Source organism: Theropithecus gelada, chromosome 4 (assembly GCF_003255815.1).
Source record: "Theropithecus gelada isolate Dixy chromosome 4, Tgel_1.0, whole genome shotgun sequence".
NCBI classification, from domain to species: domain Eukaryota; kingdom Metazoa; phylum Chordata; class Mammalia; order Primates; family Cercopithecidae; genus Theropithecus; species Theropithecus gelada.
Genome location: NC_037671.1, coordinates 28,972,693 through 28,998,666, shown reverse-complemented (window position 1 = coordinate 28,998,666; position 25,974 = coordinate 28,972,693). Strand labels below are relative to the sequence as shown.

General features: G+C 41.0%; 1 protein-coding gene across 2 annotated transcripts; it reads right to left on the bottom strand.

Annotated features, from left to right (window-relative positions):
• Positions 1-23,356, bottom strand: TRIM38 (tripartite motif containing 38). Of its 2 annotated transcripts, none has more exons than XM_025384131.1 (8): positions 23,297-23,356; positions 22,880-23,103; positions 18,885-19,325; positions 16,565-16,660; positions 13,883-14,113; positions 12,919-12,941; positions 12,710-12,822; positions 1-2,785 (listed from the first exon to the last, which is right to left on the bottom strand). In XM_025384131.1, the coding sequence occupies exons 3-8, from the start codon at positions 19,302-19,304 to the stop codon at positions 2,262-2,264; spliced, it is 1,407 nt and encodes a 468-aa protein (XP_025239916.1). In that variant the 5' UTR covers positions 19,305-19,325; positions 22,880-23,103; positions 23,297-23,356; the 3' UTR covers positions 1-2,261. The 2 variants fall into 2 exon arrangements, with proteins under 2 accessions (XP_025239916.1, XP_025239917.1); XM_025384132.1 differs by having other exon boundaries at positions 23,235-23,305.
• Positions 23,357-25,974: the final 2,618 nt, after the last annotated feature.

Below are 25,974 nucleotides of genomic sequence, written 5' to 3'. Positions count from 1 at the left end.
TTTTTTAAAACATTTATTTAATTAAATGTTTATTTTGTTATCATCCTTTCTTATTCAGCAATCTAAGTGCTTAGTGACATAGAATTTCCTCTGAGTAGCATATGCTAGACTTTGACAATGTTAGGGAGGCCTCCCCTTTCTGGGGAAGACCACACTTAGATAACACAGGACTGTGGGACGCCAAGAGGTAGAGAAGAGCTTATGAATATCCAGATTACATCTTCCCTGATCCTGCACAAAGTTGGGGTTCCTTGGTTACCCACTGGGTCCTATTCCCCAAGTCTGCGGCAGCATACTCAGACTACAGGGATATAGAACAAGTAAGACTGGGGGATAATCCTTCTGTTGGGGAGAAAAATCTTTTTCTTCTATTCATCTTAGGTTCTCCATCATTGGCCCTATAAAGTAGTCTAACAAAAGACAGATTGACAAGACAGAAACAAAGAGAAGTTTATTAACATGTGCATTGCACAAACACAGGGGAATACTGAGATGAATACTCAAAAGAGGATTTAGAACTTGGGCCTATATAGCATTTTAACAAAACAATACATTTTTTAAGTGACAAGGAAGAGGAAAAGGACTTTGAGTTACTAGCGCAGTAAATTGTGGGAAGGCAACTTTTTCTTTCCCTTTTTTTTTTTTAAAAATAAGACTTCTCTGGTACTATGTCCAGGCTGAGAAGAGTCTAAAGTCTCTGGTGACTAACCTTTGTTCTTCCTGGAGTAGGAGGATGGCTTCACAATTTCATATCCTGCTTTTAGGCAAATAGGGAGAGCGCAGAGGTGTTTGTTTGTTTTTAATCTATTTTTTTCTCAATTGTCTTCAGCTCAAAATACTTATGCCAAAGATGGCATATTCTGCTACCCTTCATTTGCGAGTTACAACCCGGCCTCTATCATCATCATTAGAACTTCTGACCCTGGGGAACATGGGCAATAGTCTGAACTCTTTTATGTCTTCCCTTAGGCAGAGATGGAGGCCCAGCCATGCCTCTGACATCTAGACACAACTGTTGCTTCATTTCTCCTATTCTCAGAGGTGATGTCATAGGACCTCAACAAATATCAATAAACATTAATTTTTTTTTTTTCCTTGAGGCACAGCACAATCTTGGCTTACTGCAACCGCTGCCTCCCAGGCTTAAGCCATTCTCCTCCGTCAGCCTCCCGAGTAGCTGGGATTACAGGCGCCTGCCACCATGCCTGGCTAATTTTTGTATTTTTAGTAAAGACGGGGGTTTCACCATGTTGGCCAGGCTGGTCTTGAACTCCTGACCTCAAGTGATCCCCGTGCCTCAGCTTCCTGTAGTGCTGGGATTACAGGCGTGAGCCACCGCACCTGGCCATCAATTTTTATATCAACTCTAAATTATAACATTTAGCAACTTTGTGACTTTTTATGGTCATCACTAATGTTGTTTATGTTTTAGTTGTAGTCCTGTCATTACCCACTCAGGTATGGTAATTTGGTCTTTTTCAAAATGAAGTTAAGGTCTATTTGATCTTCTCTGAATCATAATGAGAACTACCAACAGTCATTTCAGCAATAACTATTTACTGAGATTTTAAAATATTTCAAGGTAACTGGTCCTAGCAGACTGGAAAATACCAACTTCTTTTCCAGAACTGAATCCCCCTTCCAAGTTCAGTTTTACTCATAATTCCCTTTTCATTTGAAGCATCTCATTGTAAGCCATTCTTAACCCTTGTCTCACACTTTGCTTGGCTATTTCTCAGGTAGAACTCGGTAAGTCTGGTAGCCTCCAGGACTGCTGCTTAGATTATTAAACAACACGTCAGTGGTTGGAAGAGTCAACGTTATTTTGATTTTCCTGTTTGGTTTGGTTTGGTTTTAAATGCAGTTGGCGGATAATTGCAGCTTTCTTTCATTCCCCACATGAGTTCAAATGGCAGCAAACAAATTAGGAGAACGCAGACCTTCTGACCTGTGGGTACCACTACTCATCACCTGAAGACCCTTGGAAATCAAAGCCCTGACCCATTAAAGACGGATAGAGACAGCAATGTATGATCATTGCTATTCTCTTGCTTTGCCCCAGTCCAGGTTAACCATCTGTGGTATTTTTAGTTTCTAAGTCCATATATTCAACATAAATCAATTATATATCCACTAAAATCCCAGCACTATTCTAAGTACTAAGGAAGTGACAGCGAAGAAAACAGACCAAACATCTGCCCTTATGGGATTTATATTATTTTCTCTGTGCTGGTTAAACCAAGGAGCTTCTGCTCTTTTCCTTAGTCATCTGGGAGAGGCAGAAACAAAGGAGAATATTGATAAACCTGGAAATAGGGCCGGAGAGTATCAGAGAAGGAAGCCTTTGGGAAGGTAAAGATGTGGCAGCCAGTAGTGCCATTGTAAAAGGATACAACTCCGGCCTCATAGTCCAGAAAAACTCCCACAAGCAGGGGATGCTCATGCAGATGAAGGGAAGTTGGGGGAGAAGTAAGTGCTACATAGCCTTTCTTTCTGCACAGCCTGAGGGTCCAGAATCCAGACTGAGGCTCTTGCTTCATGCCAGTGCCCCTCTGCACATTTTCCATACAAACTCCTAAATCCCACCCAGTTCCTTCGCCAACATCCACTTCAAAGTAGCGTCTCCCTGAGGTGAAGCCTTCAGAACCCAAGACACAGGGGAAGGCAGTAAATCTCCTGGAAGATATGTTCTGATTCTCCTGGGTGTATCCACGAGTCACTTGTCTCCGATCCTCAGAGAGAATTAGTTCATGATGAGCTGTATCTGGATCCAGAGTCACATTAACTGCAAAACAAAACAAAACAAAACAAACAAACAAAAATACTTTTGTTGGTGTGAAGAACACAAGTTATTTTAGTTTATTTTTTATTTTTTTGAGACAGAGTGTTGCTCTGTCACCCAAGCTGGAGTATACTGGCACTATCTCAACTCACTGTAACCTCCACCTCCCAGATTCAGGCAGTTTTCCTGCCTCAGCCATCTGAGTAGCTGGGACTACAGGTGCGCACCACCACAACTGGCTAATTTTTAAAAATTTTCTGTAGAAATGGGGTTTCGCCATGTTGACCAGGCTGGTCTCAAACTCCTGACCTCAAGTGATCCACCCGCCTCAGCCTCCCAAAGTGCTGGGATTACACAGGTGTGAGCCACCATGCCCAGCCACAAGTTATTTTCAATAAAACCAGCCTGTGTTCAAACCCAAGTATTGTTTCTTATAAACTGTGTGAGCTTAGGCAAATCATTTAACTCTCTGAGCCTCAGTTTGTTAACTATAAAGTAGAAATTACCATAGTTGTTCCAGAGAATGGTGGGTAGGATTGAACAAGCTTATGTTTGCTTAATGCTTGGTAAAATTCCTGGTACATGGTAAGCACCTAATAAGTGGTAGTTGTTGGGGTGATTGGACCCGACACCAGGCCGTGGGGGCTACAAAGTCCAGCAAGGTCAAAGGTATGAGAAAAGACAAGCTAAGAGTGCATACAGTGGGTCCAGCAGGCCAGCGCTAGATTGGAGGCTGTGAAGGCCCCGAGCTCTGGGAGTCCACACTATTTATTGGGGATCAAACAAAGAAGCAGGTGGTGAGGATGTGAGGGTAAACAGGTGAGGGCATGAGGACATGGGGGTAGAAAGGTAGTGGTGCATTAAGCGTAGCTGTGATGGTTTAGCATTTTCTTTGACACGTATAGAATATGGTCTGCTGCTTGAGATAATGGAGGACATGTTTATGAGTAAGAAGCAAGGAACCAACAAGTCTGTGCACATTCCAGAGGCTATGAGGGGTTTTATGCCCTGAGCCCTGGGTTCCATCCAAGTCACAAGGGGTTTTAGGCCCTGGGCTTAGATTTGTGGTGCGGCAGGGCAGCCTTCCAACTTTTGGCACAGAGTTTGGTGTTCCAAAGGCCACGAGGGATTCTGGACCCTGGATCCCAGACACCTTCCAAGACTCTTTTACATTATGACAGAGAACCAGTCCTACCTCAGCTCTTCTAGCAACATGCAGTAATAATGATATCGACATCATCTTTGTCTTAGTTATTCAGGGATGCCAAGGTACAGAACTAACCAGTTGATATGGTTACCATCCTGTCCAAAGTTCTTCTCCCATGCAGGACTTCCAGGAATCATGAAACAGTTGAGCAGAAAGATACCTTTTCCTTTCTCTACTGAATAACCACCAACATTGGGAATCAGAGAAGGAAAATGACTCAGCTAATGTCTTAGCTTGTTATTGGAAGACCCAGGTCTCATGACACACGCCTAGTCCCATGACTTTTAATTGTAAGCTCTTCTCTTTCCCCTCAGATAATGTTCCATAAGCATTAGTATGAGATAATAATACACTGAGGACCAATATACATGAAAAATATCAGACTAGAATCAAACAAGACAGAAAAAAACTCTGATAACCTAAAGTGAGATACTGGACAGTATGCAGTTTTAAAAATAAAAAATGGTAATAGGATGTTCTAACAAGAGAGTTAAGAAACCACCGTGCTACTGAGTTAAATATTGCTCAGTTGGTCTGTGACAATTAAGGAATTCAAGTATTCAGAAACATCTCCTGTGCTGGATGCTCTGTTTGTTCTTCCAAATCATTCCCTCACTTTTCCCTGTCGTGCTCTGTGCCCGGGAAGGCTGACGTGGACACATTAACCAGGCTTTCTGCCCTCTGGCTTCTGCTTGGTTCAGCCAATGGGAAGCACCAGAGGAGACCATAGGGCACAAAGCAGCAGCCTTGGGAGTATTCAGTACCCCAGTCCCATGCCACTGGCTATGATTTGGAGGGTCTGCATTCCTCTGCCTCTGGGCATGCTCTTGTATAGTTACAGCTCCCTACACCTGCCACTTGAGGCCCAGAGGAGGTGATGGTTCTCTAACTGTTCCTAGCTCGATGGCTCTCTAACTGGTTCCTAGCCCTGGGTGCTTCCTGTTCCTTGTGGATTTCCCAACTCCTCACCTTTGTAAATACCCTCTTTTTCAAACTCTATTCAGTCAGCTCTTAATCAGCCTGACTCACAGAAGTTTGGGGTTTCAATTCATATTACCTGAATGACCCAGGAAAACCCATGTTGAGAAATTAAAATGTTTACAGGGTGGTAATACCACTTAAGAGAAAAAATATCAATTGGGTTTTTAAAATTCCACCTATCTATTGGTGTGACACATAAACAAAAACATATAGAAAGATTGGAAGTTAAAAGATAGATAATATAGTCATATACTGTTGTAGTTATGTAAGTATATCAAAAGATACTACGTCAGAGCATTATTAAGAATGGAAGGAGGGCCGGGTGTGGTGGCTCATGCCTGTGATCCCAGCACTTTGGGAGGCCAAGGCAGGAGGATCACTTGAAGCCAGGAGTTCAAGACCAGCCTGCCCAACATGGTGAAACTCTGGCTCTACTAAAAATACAACAATTAGCTGCGCATTGTGGCACATGCCTGTAATCCCAGCTACTTGGAAGGCTGAAGCACAAGAATCACCTGAACCGGGGAGGCAGAGGTTGCAGTGAGCTGAGATTTCGCCACTACACTACAGCCTGGGTGACAGAGCAAGATTCTGTCTCAAAAAAAAAAAAAAAGGGAAGAATGAAAGGAGTCACCTAAAAAAGATAACACAATTCTAAACGTGAATGCACTAGTAATATAGTGTATTCATGCTTAAAATTGTGTTAATATACAAAGCAAAAACTGTAGAATTATAGGAGAAATTGACAAATCTACAATCATCATCGGATATTTTAACATTCTTCTTTCCATAATTGATAGATCAGGCAGATCAAAAGAAAAAATTAAGGGAAGATATGGAACGGCTGAACAATCTAAGAAGCCCAATCTCATAGTCAATACATAAAGCTCAGTAATTGTTTAATAATAGTAAGCAGAGAATATGCAGTTTTCTCAGGTACAGATGGAACACGTGCTAACTGAGTAAATAATAGTCAAAAAACAGTCTGAACAAATTTCAATAAATCTGTATTACACAGATCATTTTCTCTAGTCTCAATATAAGATTATAAACCAATAATAAAAAGACAACTAAAAAGATTCTAAATATTAGGAAATGTAAACTACTAATAAATCATTAGAAGACATATAGAATGGAACAATAATAAAATGTTATTTATAAAAATATACAATGGAGCTAAAGCAGAATTTTAAGGAAAATTTGTAGGCTTTAAATGCTTATCTTAGAAAAATTTAAAAACTGAACATGAATGAGCTAAGCATCTAATTTAAATGTTCAGAAGAACATAGAAAACCCAAATATAATTTTTTAAAAAGAAAAAATAGATACTAAACAATGTAACAGTGAAGTTAAAACCAGAATGCAATAAAGAGGAAAAAAAAAAAAAGCAGCATCTTTTAAAAAAAGTAAATAAAATAGACATACCTCTAATGAGATTTATCAAAGTAAGAAGGCACAAATGGAATGAATACAGAAAATTTTTAAATACTACAGAACTTTATACTAAATCTTATGCTACTAATAAAATTGAAAGCATTGACAAAATTAATACTTCCTAGAAAAAATATTTCTGAGTAAAACTCGTTCAAAAAACAAAGAAAACATGGGCAGACCTAACATTAAAGAAATGAAATCACTACTTTAAATTTTACCAGCAGATAATAAAACATGCATCTTTATCAAGCAAAAATGGATTTTGTCAGTTTTATAGGAAATTTAGAAGTCAAGGCATGAGTAATGACAATCTCATACCAAATCCTCCAAAGAATAAAAAATTATGGCACCAGCTTATAGACAGATATAGAACTCCTGCACAAAATAATATAAATAATAACAAATCAAATTTTATATATGCATCTATACATATTATATGTATATGTATTATATATGTTAACATATACATATATGTATAGCATATGTTCTACATATTATATATGTATAGTATATGTATTTTACAATATATAAATGAAAACTGAATGTTTAATATATTCATTTATATTGTCATATATGACATATATAATACGTTACATCAAAAACATGTACAATAATCAGGCCAGGCACAGTGGCTTATGCCTGTAATCCCAGCATATTGGGAGGCTGAGGCGGGTGAATCACTTGAGTCCAAGAGTTTGAGACCAGCCTAGTCAATATGGCCAAACTCCATCTCTACAAAAAATATGAAAAATTATCCTGGCATTGTGGTGCACACCTATAGTCCCAGCTACTCAGGAGGCTGAGGTGGGAGGATCACTTGAGCCCGGGAGGTGGAGGTTGCAGTGAGTCGAGATTGCACCACTACACTCCATCCTGGGTGGCAAAGGGAGACCCTGTCTCAAAAAAAAATTAAAAATTAGCCAGGTTTTGTGGCCTGTGCCTGTAGTCCCAGCAACTGGGGAGGCTGAGGTGTGAAGATCACTTTAGCCCAGGTGGTCGAGCCATGATCGCACCACTGTACCACTTGGCTTGGACAACACAGTGACAGCCTGTCTTGAAAAAAAAAAGAAAAAGAATATATATATATATATATATATATATATAAACACACACACATACAGTAATCTATATATATATTATATGTACAAATCAATGCTTGACTTTTTATATATAATATATATTACATATTATTAGATATATAGTATTCATTCTCTATAGAAAGATAGATAGATACAGATATAGACATAGTATCCTCTCTCTATCTATATTAGAAAGAGGATACTATATATATATCTATAGTATATAGAGACTTGCTGTCTCAAAAAAATTTAAAAATCAGCCAGATATGGTGGCCCATGCCTATAGTCCCAGTTACTGGGGAGGCTGAAATGAGAGGATCGCCATTGATCCTCTCATTGGTTGAGCCATAATCGCACTGCTGCACCACTCAGGCTGGGAGATGGAGCGAGAGCTGAGGTGGGAGGATATAGATATAAACATATAAATATATATAGAGAGAATACTATATGTGTGTGTGTATATATATATTATGAAGACACTGGTGGGATGATTTCATTACCAATTGGACCAAAAATCCAGGTGTGGAGTCAACATGCGATGTTGTTGTTGACTGAGCTGGCAGAGCACTGGTCATAGTTACGGGAAAAGAAGGTCTCCAATGAAACATACTTAATAAAATATATGAACTTGCTTTCCACGTAGAGAGTTCTGGTGTGTATGTAGCCTCCTCTCACTAACCTAGCAATTGTCTTCATCATCATTATAATGCTATCAAAGCATAGATGACAGCTAAATTTTTTTGTCTTTTTCTTCTTCTTCCTCTTCCTCCCCCTCCTCCACCTCCTTCTTTTCCTCCTCCTCCTTCATCTCCTTTTTTTTTTTTGAGATGGAGTCTCACTCTGTCACTCAAGCTAGAGTCCAGTGGCACAATCTCAGCTCACTGCAACCTCTGCCTTCTGGGTTCAAGCAATTCTGCCTAAGCCTCCTGAGTAGCTGGGACTACAGGTACATACCACCACGCCTGGCTAATTTTTGTGTTTTTAGTAGAGATGGGGTTTCACTATGTTGACCAGGCTGGTCTCGAACCCCTGCCCTCAAGTGATCCTCCTGCCTCGGCCTCCCAATGTGCTGGGATTACAGGCGTGAGCAACTATACCTGGCCCCCTCCTTTAAGAGACAGGGTCTAGCTCTGTTGCCCAGGCTGGGTACAGTGGTGTGATCATAGCTTACCGTAGCCTTGAACTCCTGGGCTCAGGAGATCCTCCTGCCCTAGTCTCCCCAGTAGATGGAACTACAGGTATAACACATGGGGCTAATAAAATTAATTAGGTGATAAAATTCACTGCCCACTGATGACTAAGCTCTTTGGAAACAGAAGACACAGACTTTGAAGGAAAATGTGTCTACTTAATTTTGAAACCCTATTTATCATAAAACAGGATGAAAATGCAAAATGCCATCCACATGCCAGAAGACATCAGCCATAATAAGTTCCCATAAATCAATAAGGAAAATAACCCAATAAAAATTATTAAACCACAGTAAATCATGGGTAAATCACAGAAGCCTGAAGGGCTAATGGACAAAAAGAATCTCAGTCTCACTACTGAAATCAGAAAAGCACAAATTAAGTACACAATTAGGTACCCTTTTAAATCCGTAAGACTATCAAAATCATAAATTATATAAGTAAAGACTCAGGGAGTTTTGGAGGAGTGAGAGCTCTTATATTGCTGGTGGGGTAGAATTGGAACAATTTCAAGATCTGTAGTATCTGGTAAAATTATGATGTGCATCCCCCACACCAGCATGTCACTCCAAGGTATCTCCCTGGAGGAAACATTCACAGGACACAAAGAAGCATGGATAAGAATGTTCACAGTAGTATTGTTTGCAACAGCAACAACAAAAAAACCCAACTCTACACACAGCCTCAATGCCCAGTCCACAAGGCAGTGGATTAAATACACTTCAGGCTGGAGATGGTGGTTTGTGCCTGTAATCCCAACACTTCGGGAGGCCGAGGTGAGAGGATTGCTTGAGCCTGGGAGTTCAAGACCAGCCTGGACAAAATAAAGAGGTATTGTTTCTACAAAAAGAAAAAAAAAAATTAAAATTAGCCAGATGTGGTGGTGCTTGCCTGTGGTCCCTGCCTGTTGTCCCAGCTACTGGGGAAGCTGATGTGGGAAGATTGCTTAAGCCCAGGAATTTAAGGCTGCAGGGAGCCATGATGGGGCCATTGCACTCCAGCCTGGGTGACAGAGTAAGAACCTGTCTAAAAGAGATAAGTAAATAACACTTTGTATTTTCTGCCACATTGCAGAATGGTAAGAGAGTGCTTTCTAGACTCTAGACTCTTTCTACGCCTACCTTCTAGTTATGAGATCCTACAACACTCACTTAACCTCTCTCTGTCATATTTCCTTATCTATAAAGCAAAAATGCCCCATATAGAGAGGACTGTGATATAATAAAACAAAAACCAAGAAAAGTAAAGCTTTTCTAATCCGTCACAGACTAAAAAAGTGTTCAGTATATGTGGGTCATTATTCCCGGTGCTGGTAGGAGTTACGTTACAACTTTGAGTCAAGTAATATGGTACCATATATTAAGATTAACAACAACCTCAGCAATCCCGGTTTGGGGTATGTTCCCAAAAGAAATGAAAGTACCAGGATAAAAGGGTGCATGGACTAGAAAGTTTTTATAGCAACGTTGTAATAACTAAGTTCTAAAAACAGCCTGAAGCTCCATCAGTAGGGATATGGTTACATATATTTATTATATACTTATGGAATATTAGACATAAAAAGTAATGAGTAACATAGAAGAGACAGATTATATATATTACATGTTTGTACAAACTTAGGGAAAGATATAGGTTACCCTACCTAGAGAAGTCAGATTGGAGAGGGGTGGGAGAAACCTTGAACTTTCTGTTTATATTCTTTATATTGTTTCACTGATTAAAATTTATTTGTTGCATCTGCTTGAAGGCAATGTAAAATAAAATAAATAAACATACATTTAAAAATAAAAATAAAATTTATTCATATCACTTTTGTAATAAGAGAAATTTTAGGCCAGGTGCAGTGGCTCACACTTGTAATCCTAGCACTTTGGGAGGCTGAGGTGGGCAGATCACGTGAGGTCAGGAGTTCAAGACCAGCCTAGCCAACACTGTGAAACCTCATCTCTACTAAAAATACAAAAATCAGCCAGGAGTGGTGGTACGTACCTGTAATCCCAGCTACCCTGGAGGCTGAGGCACTGGAACCCGGGAGGCAGAGGATGCAGTGAGCTGAGACTGTGCCACTGCAAGCCAGCCTGGGCAACAGAGCGAGACTCCATCTCAAAAAAAATTTTAAAAAAAGAAAAATTTTAATAAACAGTGTTTAAGAGGGGAGAAATATTTAGTTAAAAGATAAGCCCATTTAAGAAATAGTTTCACTTGACCCGGAAGATGGAGCTTGCAGTGAGCCGAGATCACGCCTCTGCACTCCAGTCTGGGCGACAGAGTGAGACTCTGTCTCAAAAAAAAAAAAAAAAAAGTTTCACTTGAACGGTATTATGATTCCTTCTGTAAAAGATGAGAGGAGGCAAATTAACTCAGTGAAATCCCAGCAAAACTTACACAAAGTCTTGTTCTTCCTTCCTGTCATCTGTATAGGATGAAATACAGAGTGCTTTTGGGTTTTTTTGTTGTTTGTTGTTGTGTATTTGAGGGGAACACAGGTCTATAATTCCTTATCTGAAATCCCTGGAACAAAATGGGCTTTGCAATTCAAATTAGTTTAGAAGTTATAAAGGCAAAAAAAAAAAAAATGCATATACTCTAAATTTCAACCCCATCAGGGCCTAAGGCAGAGCCTTGTAATCAAATTCATCAATATATCTGCAGCAAAACATTTATTCAAATTAAGTGGGATAAATAAAGACTTTTAAATAGTCTCATCTCAGTGCAGTTCAGGGTTGGCCACTGTGGAAGACAGACTCAAGGGTGGCCTTCTATGATTTCTGCCTCTTAGTGTTCACACTCTCATAAAATTCCTTGTCTTTGAGTGTGAGAAGGGCTTATGAATTGCTTTTGACCAATAGGATATGGCAAAGATGATGGAATATAATTTCTAAGATTACATTTCATTATGTAAGACTCCATCTTGCTATCAGATTTTCTCTAAAGAGTCTGTCTCCTGAGCTCTCTCTGAAGAAATAACTGGCCATGTTAGACGCCCGTGTGCAAAGAGCTGAGGGGTGGCCTGTAGAAGCTGAGGGCAACCTCCAGCCAATAGCCAGAAATAACCAGGGCCCAAAGTCTTGCAACCATCAGGAAAGAAATTCTGCCTGCTACCTCAGTGAGCTTGGAAGTGGATCCTTCCTCAGCCTAGCCTCCAGGTAAGAACACAGCCTGACCAGTATCTTAATTGCAGCCTTGTCAGACCCTAAGCAGTGGGCCCAACTAAGCTGTGCCCAGATTCCTGAACCACAAAAATTGAGATAATATATGGGTGTTGTATTAAGGTTCTAAATTATGGTAATTTGTTTGTACTAACAGATAACTAATATAACCACCAAATCATTTCAGGTTAGGCCACATTTTTGCAGCCCAATGAATCATGATAAAACTTTCCATTTTCAGGGATTTTTTGATTTTGTACTTATGAATACAAATTTGTGAAAGTATGGTCAGTACTGATTTAAAAAAATCAAGGGAGCAGGAAACTCAGTAAATGGTTCTAACATTTCGGAATCTGTAAATTGGTTGTAACATTTATCATCTGTGTTATCTAAGTCAAGTTCCTAAAATATGTGAATGATAGGCTGTCATACTCACCTACCTTTCTTGCATTGCTCTAAGAGTTGGCTGATCTATTAATAAGAAACACTATGATCAGATCTAATACCAGGATGTGGTATTATGATCATCTATCAGTTACGGTGCTAAGCACTTTGTACATGTTGATGCATTTAATTTTGATGACAACTCAATGAAGTGGGGGCTGTTAATATTTTCATTTTTCAGAGGGGAAAACCAAGTCACTTGGAGTAACATGGGTAATAAGTGAAAGAATAAGAATTTGAAAGGTTTGTGCAGATAACCAGAATGCAATGCTCACTCACATCTAAGCAGTGAATCATACGAACTAGAGAAGGTATGAAGGTGCTACTGAAATTAACTAAACAACCTCTCTGGCTGTGAGCCTGCTGAGGGACAGGTGGTAAACTTGGTTACTGCATAAGGCCCCTTCCATCCACAGTATTTAGGAATTCTTTAGTGCACATACCTCGATGACTGCTTAACATTTTCTTCACATCAAAGTAAAGTTCAGAAACATTGCACATAGTATGAAGTTCCAAGGAGACGGCCTCTGATGTTTCCAGTTTCACAGCCCAACTCCTAGAACAACCAGAGGCCAGAGATTTCTTCAGAGGTGCATTCCATCCAGTTCTATATACACATGCCCCTCCCCTCCTGCATTCATACAGGACTTACCTGCTCAAAGTGTCATTCACATTCTATAAAGAAACAAAAAGAAAAGGTGAGCATGGGAACATCAGTATTTCATGGGGCTTGTCATGCAGGGCTATTCTTCTTTGCTTTTCCCAGAGAAGTAAAGAGAGTTACCCTGGTCTTAGATATTGATGGATACCCAAATAGAGTAATTCCCACAAGTCTTAGATGTTGATGGATACCCAGATGGAATAATTCCTACCAGCTTCTGGGAGATTCAGCATGGCAGGATGTTTATCAACATTTGCATCTATTCTCATCCTTGCTGAAGCATGAGGGCCAGGAGCTTTGTCCATGCTCCCTCTGTCAAGACTAGCTTTTGGTGATCGGATTTCCTTCACAGTGAGCCCAGATTAGAGAACACATATCATAAAGGTCCTTAGCAATGAATCTGTGCACAGCCCTGAGACTGGGCCACTAAGATGGTGGCAACAGGTATCACACAGTGGTAAAGCAATCATGCTATACACTCAACCTTACAGTATAGTCACCAATCCTGTTAGTTAGAACCAGAATTAATGGCTCCAGATGTTTATCTTCATACAGATAGAGCTGTAGATTGTACCATAACAGCTCTGGAGCAAGGGTTCTACAAGCAAATCAGGGAACAGGTTATCACTCATTTTGGCTGCCCCACTTCATCACCCATCAGTCACCTAGCAGAGTATTTCAGGAGAGAGTTGACAGCCAGGTTCTGTGCACATGGGCCAAGGAGACAAACAGTGGTGGATGTTATCCCATGGTTCCATTTGGCCAAGCTATGTTCCCTCAGAAGTTTATTTTTCTAATTGACATAAAGGTACCCCATAGATTAGTGAAGGCCAGCCTGATGGCACTGATGTATATCTAAAAGAAACATTACTCTATCTTCCCATGCTTCATTATCATTCTCCTTTAATAGCACAATAATATACCTTTTTTCCCTACTCCAAATAAACAGCCTCACCTGCAGCAATTTCTGGGCTGAGCCCTGACATTTTTCCTCCAGTTCCTGAATATGGCTCTTGAGTTCATTGCTCTTCAGCCCCAGACCAACCTCATAGTCCCTCAGTCTACTCAGAGTCTGTTGTTCTTCTTTCTCCAGTCTCCAGAGATAAGACTTCTCTTCCTCATGTAGGAAACACTGGAGATTCTTAAAGTCAGACTGGATTTTTTGTCTCTGAATCTGTACCTTCTCCTAGAGTCAAGAAAGTATGGTCAAAAGGTGGAAATAAACCAAATGTCCATCTATGGATTAATGGATAAACAAGAATGAAAGTCTGACACACGCTACTACATGATAAGCTTTGAAGACGTTCAAGCAAAATAAGCCAGAAACAAAAGGGCAAATATTGTAAGACTTTGCTTATACAAGGTATATAGAATAGTTAAGTTCATAAAGACAGGAAGTAAAATAGTGGTTACAAGGTGTTGACAAGATGGAAAAACGAGTTATTGTTTAATGGGTAGTGAGTTTCAGTTTAGAAGATGAAAGATGAAACTGAGCTGCAGTTTGGAAATGGGAATGGTGATAGTTGCACAACAATATAACAATGTAAAAGCACTTAATTCTACTGAACTGTATACTTAAAAGTGGTTAAATGCTTAAGTGTTATATATATTTTCACACACAGACACACACACACACAATCAGCCACTGGGACATTATTTTCTCATGAGTCACTGAAGCTGGAAGAATGTCCCCAGTTTCCTGCTGCAGGGTCACGTGTGGGAGGCAGGCACTCAGACGTGGAAGAGGTTGTCTCAGATTCCTTATAGTCACCCAATTAATTTCCTTATTCCTCAGCCAAGACACAGGAGAAAGCTGGGTTAGGAGTGCTAGATAACTTAATTATGAAACTAGGGCCAAGTTCAAACACTTTATCAGTTACAAGGATAAAAATAAATTTTTACTTATGATTTAAGAAGTTAGATTTCTGAGTCTGAGTGATTTTCTTGAAGTAAAAGCTTATAATGAACATTACCAAGACTGGATTTTAAGACAACCAGGCTGGTAAGAGGGTCCATAATTCTTGGCAGGGGGAGCTCTGAGTTTGGCAGGTATTTATTATGGTTAACAGAGAAATATTTTTCTACTACCCTAGGGTCATCTTAAGCATTCCTATATGTAAGACTGACAGAAATCAAGTGAAAGTCTCATCTGAGGAGATGTAAAGTTGCAATTTCCATTAATGCTGTCTAAATTAATGCAGTGGGAGTGTGTATTCAGGGCAACTTGAATCTATGTTCTCGGACTGCAGTCTTCAAACATGGCCCAAATAAACTCTCTACTTATCTTAAAAATATAAAAATTAAAAAATAAAAATAAATCCACACAGTGTTTCGATGACTACGATGTAGAAGAAGGGTCTTTGACTTAGGATGAGGTGGAATTTTTGTGTAGGAGACAGGTACAGCTTTAACTCTTGTATAGACGGGTTTTCATATATGTTAGTTACAATCAAGGTCTTCCCCATTGCCCAAGATCCTAGAAATGAGGGAACTAAGAGTGTACTCAGGAGCTCAAGAGCAACATCCACAAACAAAGATCAGGGTAGAAGTTAGAAAGGACCCCTGAAAGAGGGAAAATCGGTAATCAGCTTTGTGGGATTTTACTGCAAGCTAGTGAATTATATAAATATAAAGGTTGGTGCAAAAGTAATTGTGGTTTTTGCCTTTACTTTAATGGCAAAAACTGCAATTACTTTTGCATGAACCTAAATATTTTCATGAAAGTATGTGGCTCTGATAATGTGGAGGTTGGTCAGCCATGGAAATAGTCTGAGAGACGCTGCAGTTTGTAGTTGCAAGTGTGTAGGTTGTTGCATTACTTATGATGTACTTATAAATCAAGTATAGGCCGGGTGCAATGGCTCACACCTGTAATCCCAGCACTTTGGGAGGCTGAGGTGGGTGAATCACGAGGTCAGGAGATCGAGACTATCCTGGCCAACATGGTGAAACCCTGTCTCTACTAAAATACAAAAAATTAGCCAGGCATGGTAGCGCATGCCTGTAATCCCAGCTACTCAGGAGGCTGAGGCAGGGGAGTTGCTTGAACCTGGGAGGTGGAGGTTGCAGTGAGCTGAGATCGCACCACTGCACTCCAGCAAGACTCCATCTCAAAAAATAATAATAATTAAAAAAGAAAGAAATAAAGTATATTTCCTTCATCAGCCTCATGAGCTTGAGTAGTATGAATTTCAATCTGGAGTGATCCTGTTTTCTAAGTGTCCACAAAGGTTGGTTTCTGTACCTGTAAAGTTGAGAGCCAGATGCTCCGCTGTGGTAGAAGTGCCAGGGTAATGAGTTGAGGCCTGCAAACCAGGTTTATTTTGAGGTATTTAAAGTTTGAGACCCAGTCAATGCTTTTTTAGGTAAATAGGCATACTAATTCTGCTTCTTCTGACTGAAGTATCAGGAATCCCAGCCAACTACGGTTTAAAGATGGAAGGGGTTGGCGCTAAATTCTCATGGATGTAAACCTGGAGTCAGGGGCATAAATACAAATAATGGTTTCTCCCTTGGGTTTCATTTTTTTGATCTGGTTCCGTGAGAATAAATCATCATTGTGATTTTCCTCAATCATCCCCTATGCCTAAGCTCTAGAATGGAAAATAGCTTGAGATCAATGAAGTCAGATTCTTACTTTCCATTTAGTTATTCGTATTGCTGTGGACAGCCTCTGCTCCGTACATCTGTCTTCAAGTTGCCTCAATTTTGTCACAGCTTTCTGGAGCTTTTCCTGAAGGAAAAATTTGATCAGTGAAGGCTATTCAATTTGACTCTTCATTAGGGACCTAGGGGGAATCCCAGTTTTCTAAGATATATTTGAATAATAGTGAATATTTATTGAGTCCTCCTTGTTTTTTGCTAGAGAGCATGCTAAAGGCTATATGTGCAGGAACATACTGATCCCCTTGGCAACCCTGAATAGTTGGTAGGATTTTAAACATCATTTCTGTGCTGTAGAAAATGAGACTAAGAAAGGGGTAAAATAACTTGCCCAAAGGGCTATGGTTGCCAGCTGGTGGAGCATTGCACCCTCATCTGCTGACCCAGAGCCTGAGCTACACCCTCCACTAGAGTCCTGCCAGGAAAAAGTTATATATAGAACAAGGTAATCATCATCTAAAAGATTTTGTAAAATAACATGCTGAACCAAGCAAAACCAATACCAGCGTTTGGCACACATGAAATTTTGTGTCTTATGAGTCATGAAAAATCAGGATGCCAAGTGATTTGAAGCTGACCCAAATTACTAATTGTAATCAAGGCTAAAAGAATTGTCTCCTGTCCTCTCTAAACCCAACAAGTATACTCATTAATTCTCGAGCATTCTCAGGAAAGGGCTCTATGTAACTGTTTTAGCAAAAGATGACATTGTCCTTGCTATATGCCAAGTGCTATTCTATGCATTCTATATTTTAATGTCCTCAAAGCTTATAACCACCTCCTGTGTGTGTGTTTTAGGGAGGGAGGACACTGCTATTATCCCCATTTACAGATGGGGAAACCAAGGTGTCAAGACATTAAATAACGTGCCCAAAATTGCCCATCTAGTAAGTGACCAAACTCAATTTCAACATAAGCAGCCTCCTTTTCTTACTACTTGGTGGAAAAGTAATTCAAATTGGAATATCATCATTGCAGTTATTAGCTGTTCCATGGAGTTTAAGGAAGAGCTGCCATGAGCTGAGTGGGGGTCAGGATTGACATGTCCTTAGAAGGACTTAGAGCCTTCATACAAGACCACCTCTGTCTCGTGGAGGACAGAATAAGGAGCCTGACACAGGGGGCAACATTTTCCTGAAATCTAGGCAGGACAGAAAAGGAAAAAGGACATCAGGACTATGCCCATTCCTCCATGCTGCCAACAGCAAAGTCCCTCCTTCCTTAATATGCTTTCTGGCAAGAAGCCTGGATGGTACACAAAACCTCTCCCTCTGCTTCACCTTCCACAACCAAGCATTTCCAAATCTTTTACTCTTCTTCCTGAATCTTGCTTAAAATCTGCCCTCTCCTCCCTTTCTTATATGGATAGTTTGAATTTTACTCCTTGATATTCCTTTTATTATAAACATGCCAGAGTAGCTGGGCACTGTGGTTCATGCCTCTAATCCCAGCATTTTGGGAGGCTGAGATGGGAGGGAGACCAGGGGTTTGAGGCCAGTATAAGCAAGAAAGCCAGACCATGTCTGTACAAAAAATAAAAAAATTATCCGGGTATAGTGGTGCATTCCTGTAGTCCTAGCTACTTGGGAGGCTGAGGTGGGAGGATTGCTTGAGCCCCAGGAGGTTGAAGCTGCAGTGAGCCGAGACTGCACCATTGCACTCCAACCTGGGACACAGAGCAAGACCCTATCTCAAAAAAAAAAAAAGTATAGGTACCAGAGTGATATTTTCAATGTCACTGACCCTTCATTCCCCAAATGAAAATCCCCCAATAGGTGTTCAATTTTTACGTGTCCTTCAAGAGTTACTTCTGAGATGAACCACTCCCTACCCTAAATGTCCCTCCCCACCACCAAAACCAGGGACCTCCAGGCAGACATTTTTGATGGTTTATCTTCTTTACTAGACTGTAGATACCTAAAAGGTAATGGGTCTTTCTTCCCTGTTTGCAGGCCCTACTGCATGGTTTTACATATTGTGGTTTTTCAAATGATATTCATAGTGTGAAGCAAGAAAAAATGCGGGTGTTTGGTTTGAGAACAACCTGTTCTAAAGCAAGGAGAAATTCATCATAACACAGATGGATAGAGATGAGTCCAACCATCCCATTGAAGGTCAGAACGGACAGTCTAGATAATTTAGCAAGAAATCATCATAAACTATTTTTCAGAAGAATGACATGATGAAAGCTGTATTTCCAAACCATAATATTAGGTTTCAGGCTAAATCATCTCAGCTCCTGGGAGCAGGATAAGATTTGGTACTTACCAAGGCCCCCTGACCCACACACTCACCTTGTAGCCCTGGCATACATCTTCAACAAGAGCTGTGGTGTGCCCTTTGTGCTGTGGTGCCCGCTCACAGCGCCAGCAGATGAGCTGCCCCTCGTCTTCGCAGAACAGGTGGAGCTGCTCTCCGTGTTCCTCACATGACATCTCTTGATCCATCTCTTTGAGGGCTTCAATGAGGCTTCCCAGCTGCCTGTTCGGTCGGAGGCTATTCATGTGAAATGGAGCCCGACACTGGGGACAGCAGAACGTCTCCTGCCTCAGTCGCTTTTGGCTTGGGTTTTTAAAGAAGTCCGTTATACACAAGTGGCAGTAGCTGTGTCCACAGTTGATGCTTACTGGGTTCGTCATCAGGCTCAGGCAGATGGAGCAGGTGGCTTCCTCCATCATCTTCTTGGTGCTGGTGGTTGAGGTCATAGCTTTCATTGAAAAGCTCCAATATTGGCTCTAGAGATGGAGATGAAGCAGCCAGAATTTTTACCATGATGAAAATACACCTCACCTGCACCTCTATGTGATGAGCTGGCTGCTACTGACTTCCATAGGTCTTGAAGGTTTTCCTTCCAACCCCTATTATCTCATTTTGTATTGAAGAAAAGAGGACTTAAAAGGAAGAAGCTGAGGCTCAGTTTGTTTGGGCCACGATTGAGAACTGCAACCCAGATGCAGAGTTTCAAGTTGTCCTCGTTAGCAAGCAGTTGCAAGTGGTTATTTAAAGGAAAAAAAAAAGCAGTTTTAAAGCCGTTTTTAAAATTGTTTACCAAGAATTTACATTAAAATAGCATAAGCTTTTGATTGGCTATACATTGTTCTTTTTATTACAAATCTCAGGAACATGTAGGTAATAGATGAGGCAGCCAGTCAGGAACAAAATGCTTTTAAACATGGGGTCTTAACTGAAGACCCATACTCCTGTCTCACTGGTCCTGATAAATTTTGCATACCTCACATAGCTCAGACTGCTCTAAACTATTTTTCTTTTCTCAGTCTTCTAATTTTTTTTTTTTTTTTTTTCTAATGAGCCAGAGTCTCACTCTGTCGCTCAGACTGGAGTGCAGTGGTGTGATCTCGGCTCACTGTAACCTCCGCCTCCCGGGTTGAAGTGATTCTCCTGCCTCAGCCTCCCGAACAGCTGGGTCTACAGTGGTGCGCCACTACGCCCAGCTAATTTTTGTATTTTTTAGTAGAGACGGGGTTTCACCATGTTGGTTGGCCAGGATGGTCTCGATCTCTTGACCTTGTGATCCACCTGCCTCAGTCTCCCAAAGTGCCGAGATTACAGGAATGAGCCACTGCACCCGGGCTCTTTTTCTTTTCTTTTTTTTTTTTTTTTTTTTTTTGAGACGGAGTCTCGCTCTGTCACCCAGGCTGGAGTACAGTGGCGCGATCTCCGCTCACTGCAAGCTCCGCCTCCCATGAGACAAGTTCTCGCTCTCTTGCAGTGCAGTGGCATGACCACCGCTCACTGCAGCCTCGACCTCCTGGGTTCAAGCAATCCTCCTGCCTCACCCTGGCAGAGTGGCTGGGACTACAGGCATGTGCCACCATGTCCAGCTAAAGTCTTCTCTCCAGAAAGAAGAAATGCATTAGAATTTAGAGGACACATAAACGTCTAGCTGTGTAGCTAATACAGTAGCCACTATCATGAATGGGAATTTAAATTTAACTTAATAAAAATTAAAATGAAAACATTTAGTTTTTCTGTTCCACTTGCCACATTTTGATTGCTTAATAGTTGCATGTGACTAGTGGCTACATAACAGCCTCAATATACAACATTCCGTTATCACAGAAAGTTACCTTGGACCAAGTGCTGGGAGAAACAATGCAGGCTTCCTCACAAAAGCTGTAAAAGAGAGAACTCAGGGAGTGTGAAACTCTTTCCTATTCTAGTCAACTTCAAGAATAATTGGTACCAGGCCGGCACGGTGGGTCACACCTGTAATCCCAGCACTTTGGGAAGCCAAGGCAGGCGGATCACCTGAGATCAGGAGTTTGAGACCAGCCTGACCAACATGGCAAAACCTCATCTCTACTAAAAATACAAAAAGTTAGCTGGGCATGGTGGTGCACACCTGTAATCCCAGTTGCTCAGGAGGCTGAGGAAGGAGAATCACTTGAGCTCTGGAGTGGGAGGTTGCAGTGAGCCCAGATTACACCACTGCACTCCAGCCTGGGTGAAAGGACAAGAATCTGTCTTAAAATAAAAAAGAATAATTGGTACCAGAATTACTCTTTGTAATTGGTAGTAACACTCATGCAATTGGGTGATCTGTGACAGATCCCACTGAAGGAGTATGGGGAGCTTCACCCCAATATATGACTCCCTGGTGTAATGAGTATTTTGAATTAAAGGCCCTTAGAGATCAGCAGATGCTGGAAGAGACTTTTCCCCTATCTACATAAAGGCCAGTCAGACTAGACAAAAAGAACACTTGTTTTTCCTTCCAACCCCTGTTATCACATTTTGTACTGAAGAAAAGAGGACTAAGAATGTAACCAGACCTAATCAGACACTTTCACAAAATAATGTCTGTCTCTCAGGCTCATTCATTTTCCAAAGAGAACCGTTTACAAGTTAAACTCTGTTCCTCCATTCATTCATTCATCCTCCTGAATATTCATTTATTATCCCTAATAATCATTTACTGCCCCTCAACAGAATTACCTATATTCTCCTGATATCACCCTTCCCCTCTGAAATAAGGCTATATAAGTATTTGTATTTACAGATATATAAATATTTAAGGCTATATACTTATATAAGTCTATATAAGTATTTGTATTTATACATATATAAATATGTATACATATATAAATATTATTTATACATATATAAATATATTTATACATATTTTATACTTATATATTTATACATATATAAAAATAACATTTTTATATTATATACATACATATTTATACTTATGTATTTATACATAAGTATTTATAAATATTTATACATAAGTATTTAGAATACATAAGTATTTATAAATAATTTAGAATACATAAGTATAATACATAAGTATTTATAAATAAGACTATATAAGTATCTACGCCCATTGGAAGAGGGGGTAATCACTCTGTGATTCTAGCCCATGTACATGTTAATAAATTTGTATGCCTTTTCTCCAATTAGCCTTCCTTTTGTGAGTTGATTTTTCAGTGAACTTTCAGAAGGCAAAGAGGAAGTGTTCCCTTGGCTTCTACACCATCATGACGATCAAATTTGACTCCACCTCGATCCCCCCCACCCCCCACAAAGAACAAAAACCAACACTGGTTAATAAGGTCGGTTGTTTTTGGTTTTTTTTGTTTGCTTGTTTGTTTGTTTTTTTTTTTTTTTTGCTTTTAGGAGCAGAGGTATAATAGGCAAAAGAAAGAGAAAGGAGAATAGTGAATACCTCTCTCTCCTGCAGAGAGAGAGGGGTGCCTAAGTGGGACTTCCCTCGTTAATAAGATCTTTCTAGAGACCCAACCAGGAAGGTAATGGAAGCAATCAAGGCAACCAGAACAACCAGAAGAACTAGTTTATCCTTTTTGTGCCCTCTCCCTAAACTGAGGGAATAAGAATTGGAAAGAAGGCTGCAGAGCAGAGGGTTTGGTCCTAAGGAGCAGTTATTTCTATGGGATCAGAGCTCCTGTAGAACTGAGGAGTTCACTACTAATATCTCTTCTCCAGGACAGGACCTATCTCAAGAGACATGTTCAGAGTGATTGCAACATAAAGAGTTTGCAGACCCAAGGAGGTAGGGAAGACAGAAAGAAAATGGGGGAGGCCAGGGATAGGCAACAGAGGGGTGGCCAGGAGCAAAAAAGCCTGCCTCTTCTGAGAACCTAGCTGGGCTCTCCCTGTACCCCCCATCTCTCCCCCTGCCCGTCCCCACACCCCTACTCCTGAGAGCTGCTCTAGGACAGGGCAGAGTCAGGAAGAAGTTTGAAGAGTAATTCTTCTTTTAAATGACAGTGCCTAGAATAAAAAACAGTAATTTAATTACAGTTACCGGGTAGGCTGATTTCCTGTCACAACCAGATCAGTCTCTTGAAGCCACACAGAATTTCTTCTGATGACGTGTATTCCTTGGCGGGCTACTATACACCAGGCCCCTCTCTGCTAGGGTCACTGCGCTCCTGGGGAGAAGGGGCTCCCCTGCTTCCAAGGCTCCAGGGTTCCTGTCCTCTGCCCCACTCACCTAAGTTCTGAATCTTCTGAGATTTGGTGTAAAGTCTGGTGAAAGAAAGAGCAGGAAAGAAGCGAGAGCTGTAAAACAAAGAAAGTCCTGACCATTTTCAGAGTTGGAGTGGCCCTGCTGTCAGGAAATATATTCCCCACCCCACCTGCCACCAGTACACACTCACATATCCACTGAGAAAACCTTAGCCTGGACCTTTTCCATAACCTTCACTGCTCAGACACTTACATATTCGCTGCTGGTCCCCTCTGTAGCTGCCACTTCCTGGGTCAGGAAGTTAACTCAGACTGGATTAAACTGAGAAGTGAAACTACTGTGGGAGGCGGGGCTTTTTTAGGAGAAAACTAGGGACGTTGCTCATATCATTTGCACTCAGCCTCTCCGATAAAGGAGGGGAAACGTAGGGAAAAAAATCCTTCTTTTACAGCAATAAAAAGAAGGAACCAATTAATAACCCAGTAAACTATCATGTGACCCCAACACAGAGTACCTAAAAACAGGAAGCCTGCAGAGGATCAGTTCACAGACTCTGATTTGAGATCTTTCTACTTTTGCCACCAACTCCCTTGGGAGTCCTTAAGCCTTCCTAGCTGATGTTACTTTTTTGCTATTTCTGGGTCGCTTGTGGTTCTGTAACTGCTCTGAAGGGTGTGGTGGAAAAAGGGGTGGTAACAGCAGTAGGACTCACTGGCATCACAAAATTCATCTGAGTCAGCTTTCTATTCTTCTCTGTCCTGTTCTGTGTCTTGTTTTTCTCCTTACTGTCCTTCTGCAGGACTCAGATCTTCTTCAATAGCTGGGGTCAGCCAGGACAGAAAATGGGAGTCACTAATGGCCCAGCAGTGAGTGCCCCCAGCTTAGAGCTGTGTGGGATCCCTGGGACAATCACTCTGCTTTGTGCTCTGGGGAGAAAAGGCTGTGGGGTCCAGGGCCAAGTCCTTAATGACTCAGCTCCAGCTTCTCCACTTCAAAATGAAAAGAAAAGTACTATCACTACCCAAGTTAGAATTATTATTTCATGGGGAAAAAAGATGGATTACTATCTTACAATAAGAGCTTGTCACATTTATAAGTCTCAGGTGTAAGAGGCATTTATGATAAGAACATAGTAAATGCTGGCCTAAGTAGATGCGGCTCCTCTAATAAGAGGAGCTCAGGACACAGGTGGGAGGAGAAATTAAACTTGAATTCTGGGCGCCACTGGCCTATCTGGGCCCCTGGCCTGTCTGCTGACCCTGATAGCCAAGGGAACATGGAGTTTGGCCCACCTGCAATCCCTCTGGTCCAACTACTCAAAATAAAGGCAAGATTGGAAAATATGTTCCTTTCTTCCTATACCAAGCAGAAGACGCTTCAGCACTGCACCCTCCTGGATGCTCACAGAGCCATCTGTCATTTTGCCACCTACGATTCATCATGTCCTGGCATGATAGTAGCAGACCCCATGCATAGCATGGGACATTCTACTCCTGAGGCAACCAGCACACACAAAGAGGAGAAAGAATGAGCCCCTGAATCCTTGGTCCCACAATGAGTCCTTGCAGATATCTACGACTTTCATTGCTGTGGATGTGACTCTGTACCCAGGCATGGCTCATTCCAGATCTGTCCTATTGTCAGAAATGTTCAAACCAGAATGACTCCATTTTGAGTGGGGACTAGGTAAAATAAGGCTGAGACCTACCGGGCTACATTCCCAGGAGGTTAGGCATTGTAAGTCACAGGATGAAATAGGCAGTTGGTACAAGACGCAGGTCATAAAGACCTTGCTGATAAAACAGGTTGCAGTAAAGAAGCTGGTCAAAACCCACCAAAACCAAGATGGCAACAAGAGTGGCCTCTAGTTGTTCTTATTGCTCATTATACGCTAATTATAATGTGTTAGCATGCAAAAAGCACTCCCACCAGCTCCATGGTGGTTTATAAATACCATGGCAATGTCAGGAAGTTACCCTATATGGTCTAAAAAGAGGAAGAACCCTCGGTTCTGGCAACTGCCCACATCTTTCCTGGAAAACATGAATAATCTACCCCTTATTTAGTACATAATCAAGAAATAATTGTAAGTATCTGTATTAGTCCATTTTCACACTGCTGAGCAAGATATACCTGAGACTGAGTAATTTATACCAGGAAAAATTGTTTCATTCTCTTACAGTCCCATGTGGCTGGGGAGACCTCACAACCATGGTAGAAGGCAAAGAGGAGCAAGTCAGGTCTTACATAGATGGCAGCAGGCAAAGAAAGAGCTTGTGCAGGGAAACTCCTTCCTATAAAACCATCAGGTCTCATGAAACTTATTGACTATCATGAGAACAGCAGTATAAATTACTCAGGGAAAGACCTGCCCCCATGATTCAGTTACCTCCCACCAGGTCCCTCCCACAATATGTGGGAATTTAAGATGAGAGTTAGGTGGGGACACAGTCAAACCATGTCAGTATCCTTAGTCCAGCAGCTCAAGCTGCTGCTCTGCCTATAGAGTAGACATTCTTTTATTCCTTTACTTTCCGAATAAACTTGCTTTCACTTTACTGTGTAGACTTGCCCTAAATTCTTTCTCACACGAGTTCTAAGAACCTTCTCTTAGGGTCTGGGCAGGGAGCCCCTTTCTGATAACACTATCAAAGGATCAGGAAAAGGAAGCTAGTGAATGCTAAAAAGGAAACAAACTACCATTACCAATAATACCAACAGCAAAACAAAAGCAAAATGGATTGTGACAGCTGTCCCCTCTCACACCTGTTTCCCATTGCAGGAAGGAGGGGCTGGTTCATGCAGAGAGTGGCAAATATTAGAAGCAGAGAGGGGGTACAGATGAGACTTCAGGAATATGCTGCCAAAGGCAGGCCTAGGGAGAATTCAACATGATTTCTATGGAGGAATGATTCCTATGGAGGAATACA

Coding starts and splice junctions, on each gene's coding strand:
- TRIM38 (XM_025384131.1), bottom strand. CDS start 19,304: ATGAAAGCTATGACCTCAACCACCAGCACCAAGAAGATGATGGAGGAA. Junction 14,114..16,564: donor TACGAATAACTAAATGGAAA/GTAAGAATCTGA, acceptor TCTTGACTCTAG/GAGAAGGTACAGATTCAGAG. Junction 12,823..12,918: donor GTGAATGACACTTTGAGCAG/GTAAGTCCTGTA, acceptor TGGTTGTTCTAG/GAGTTGGGCTGTGAAACTGG.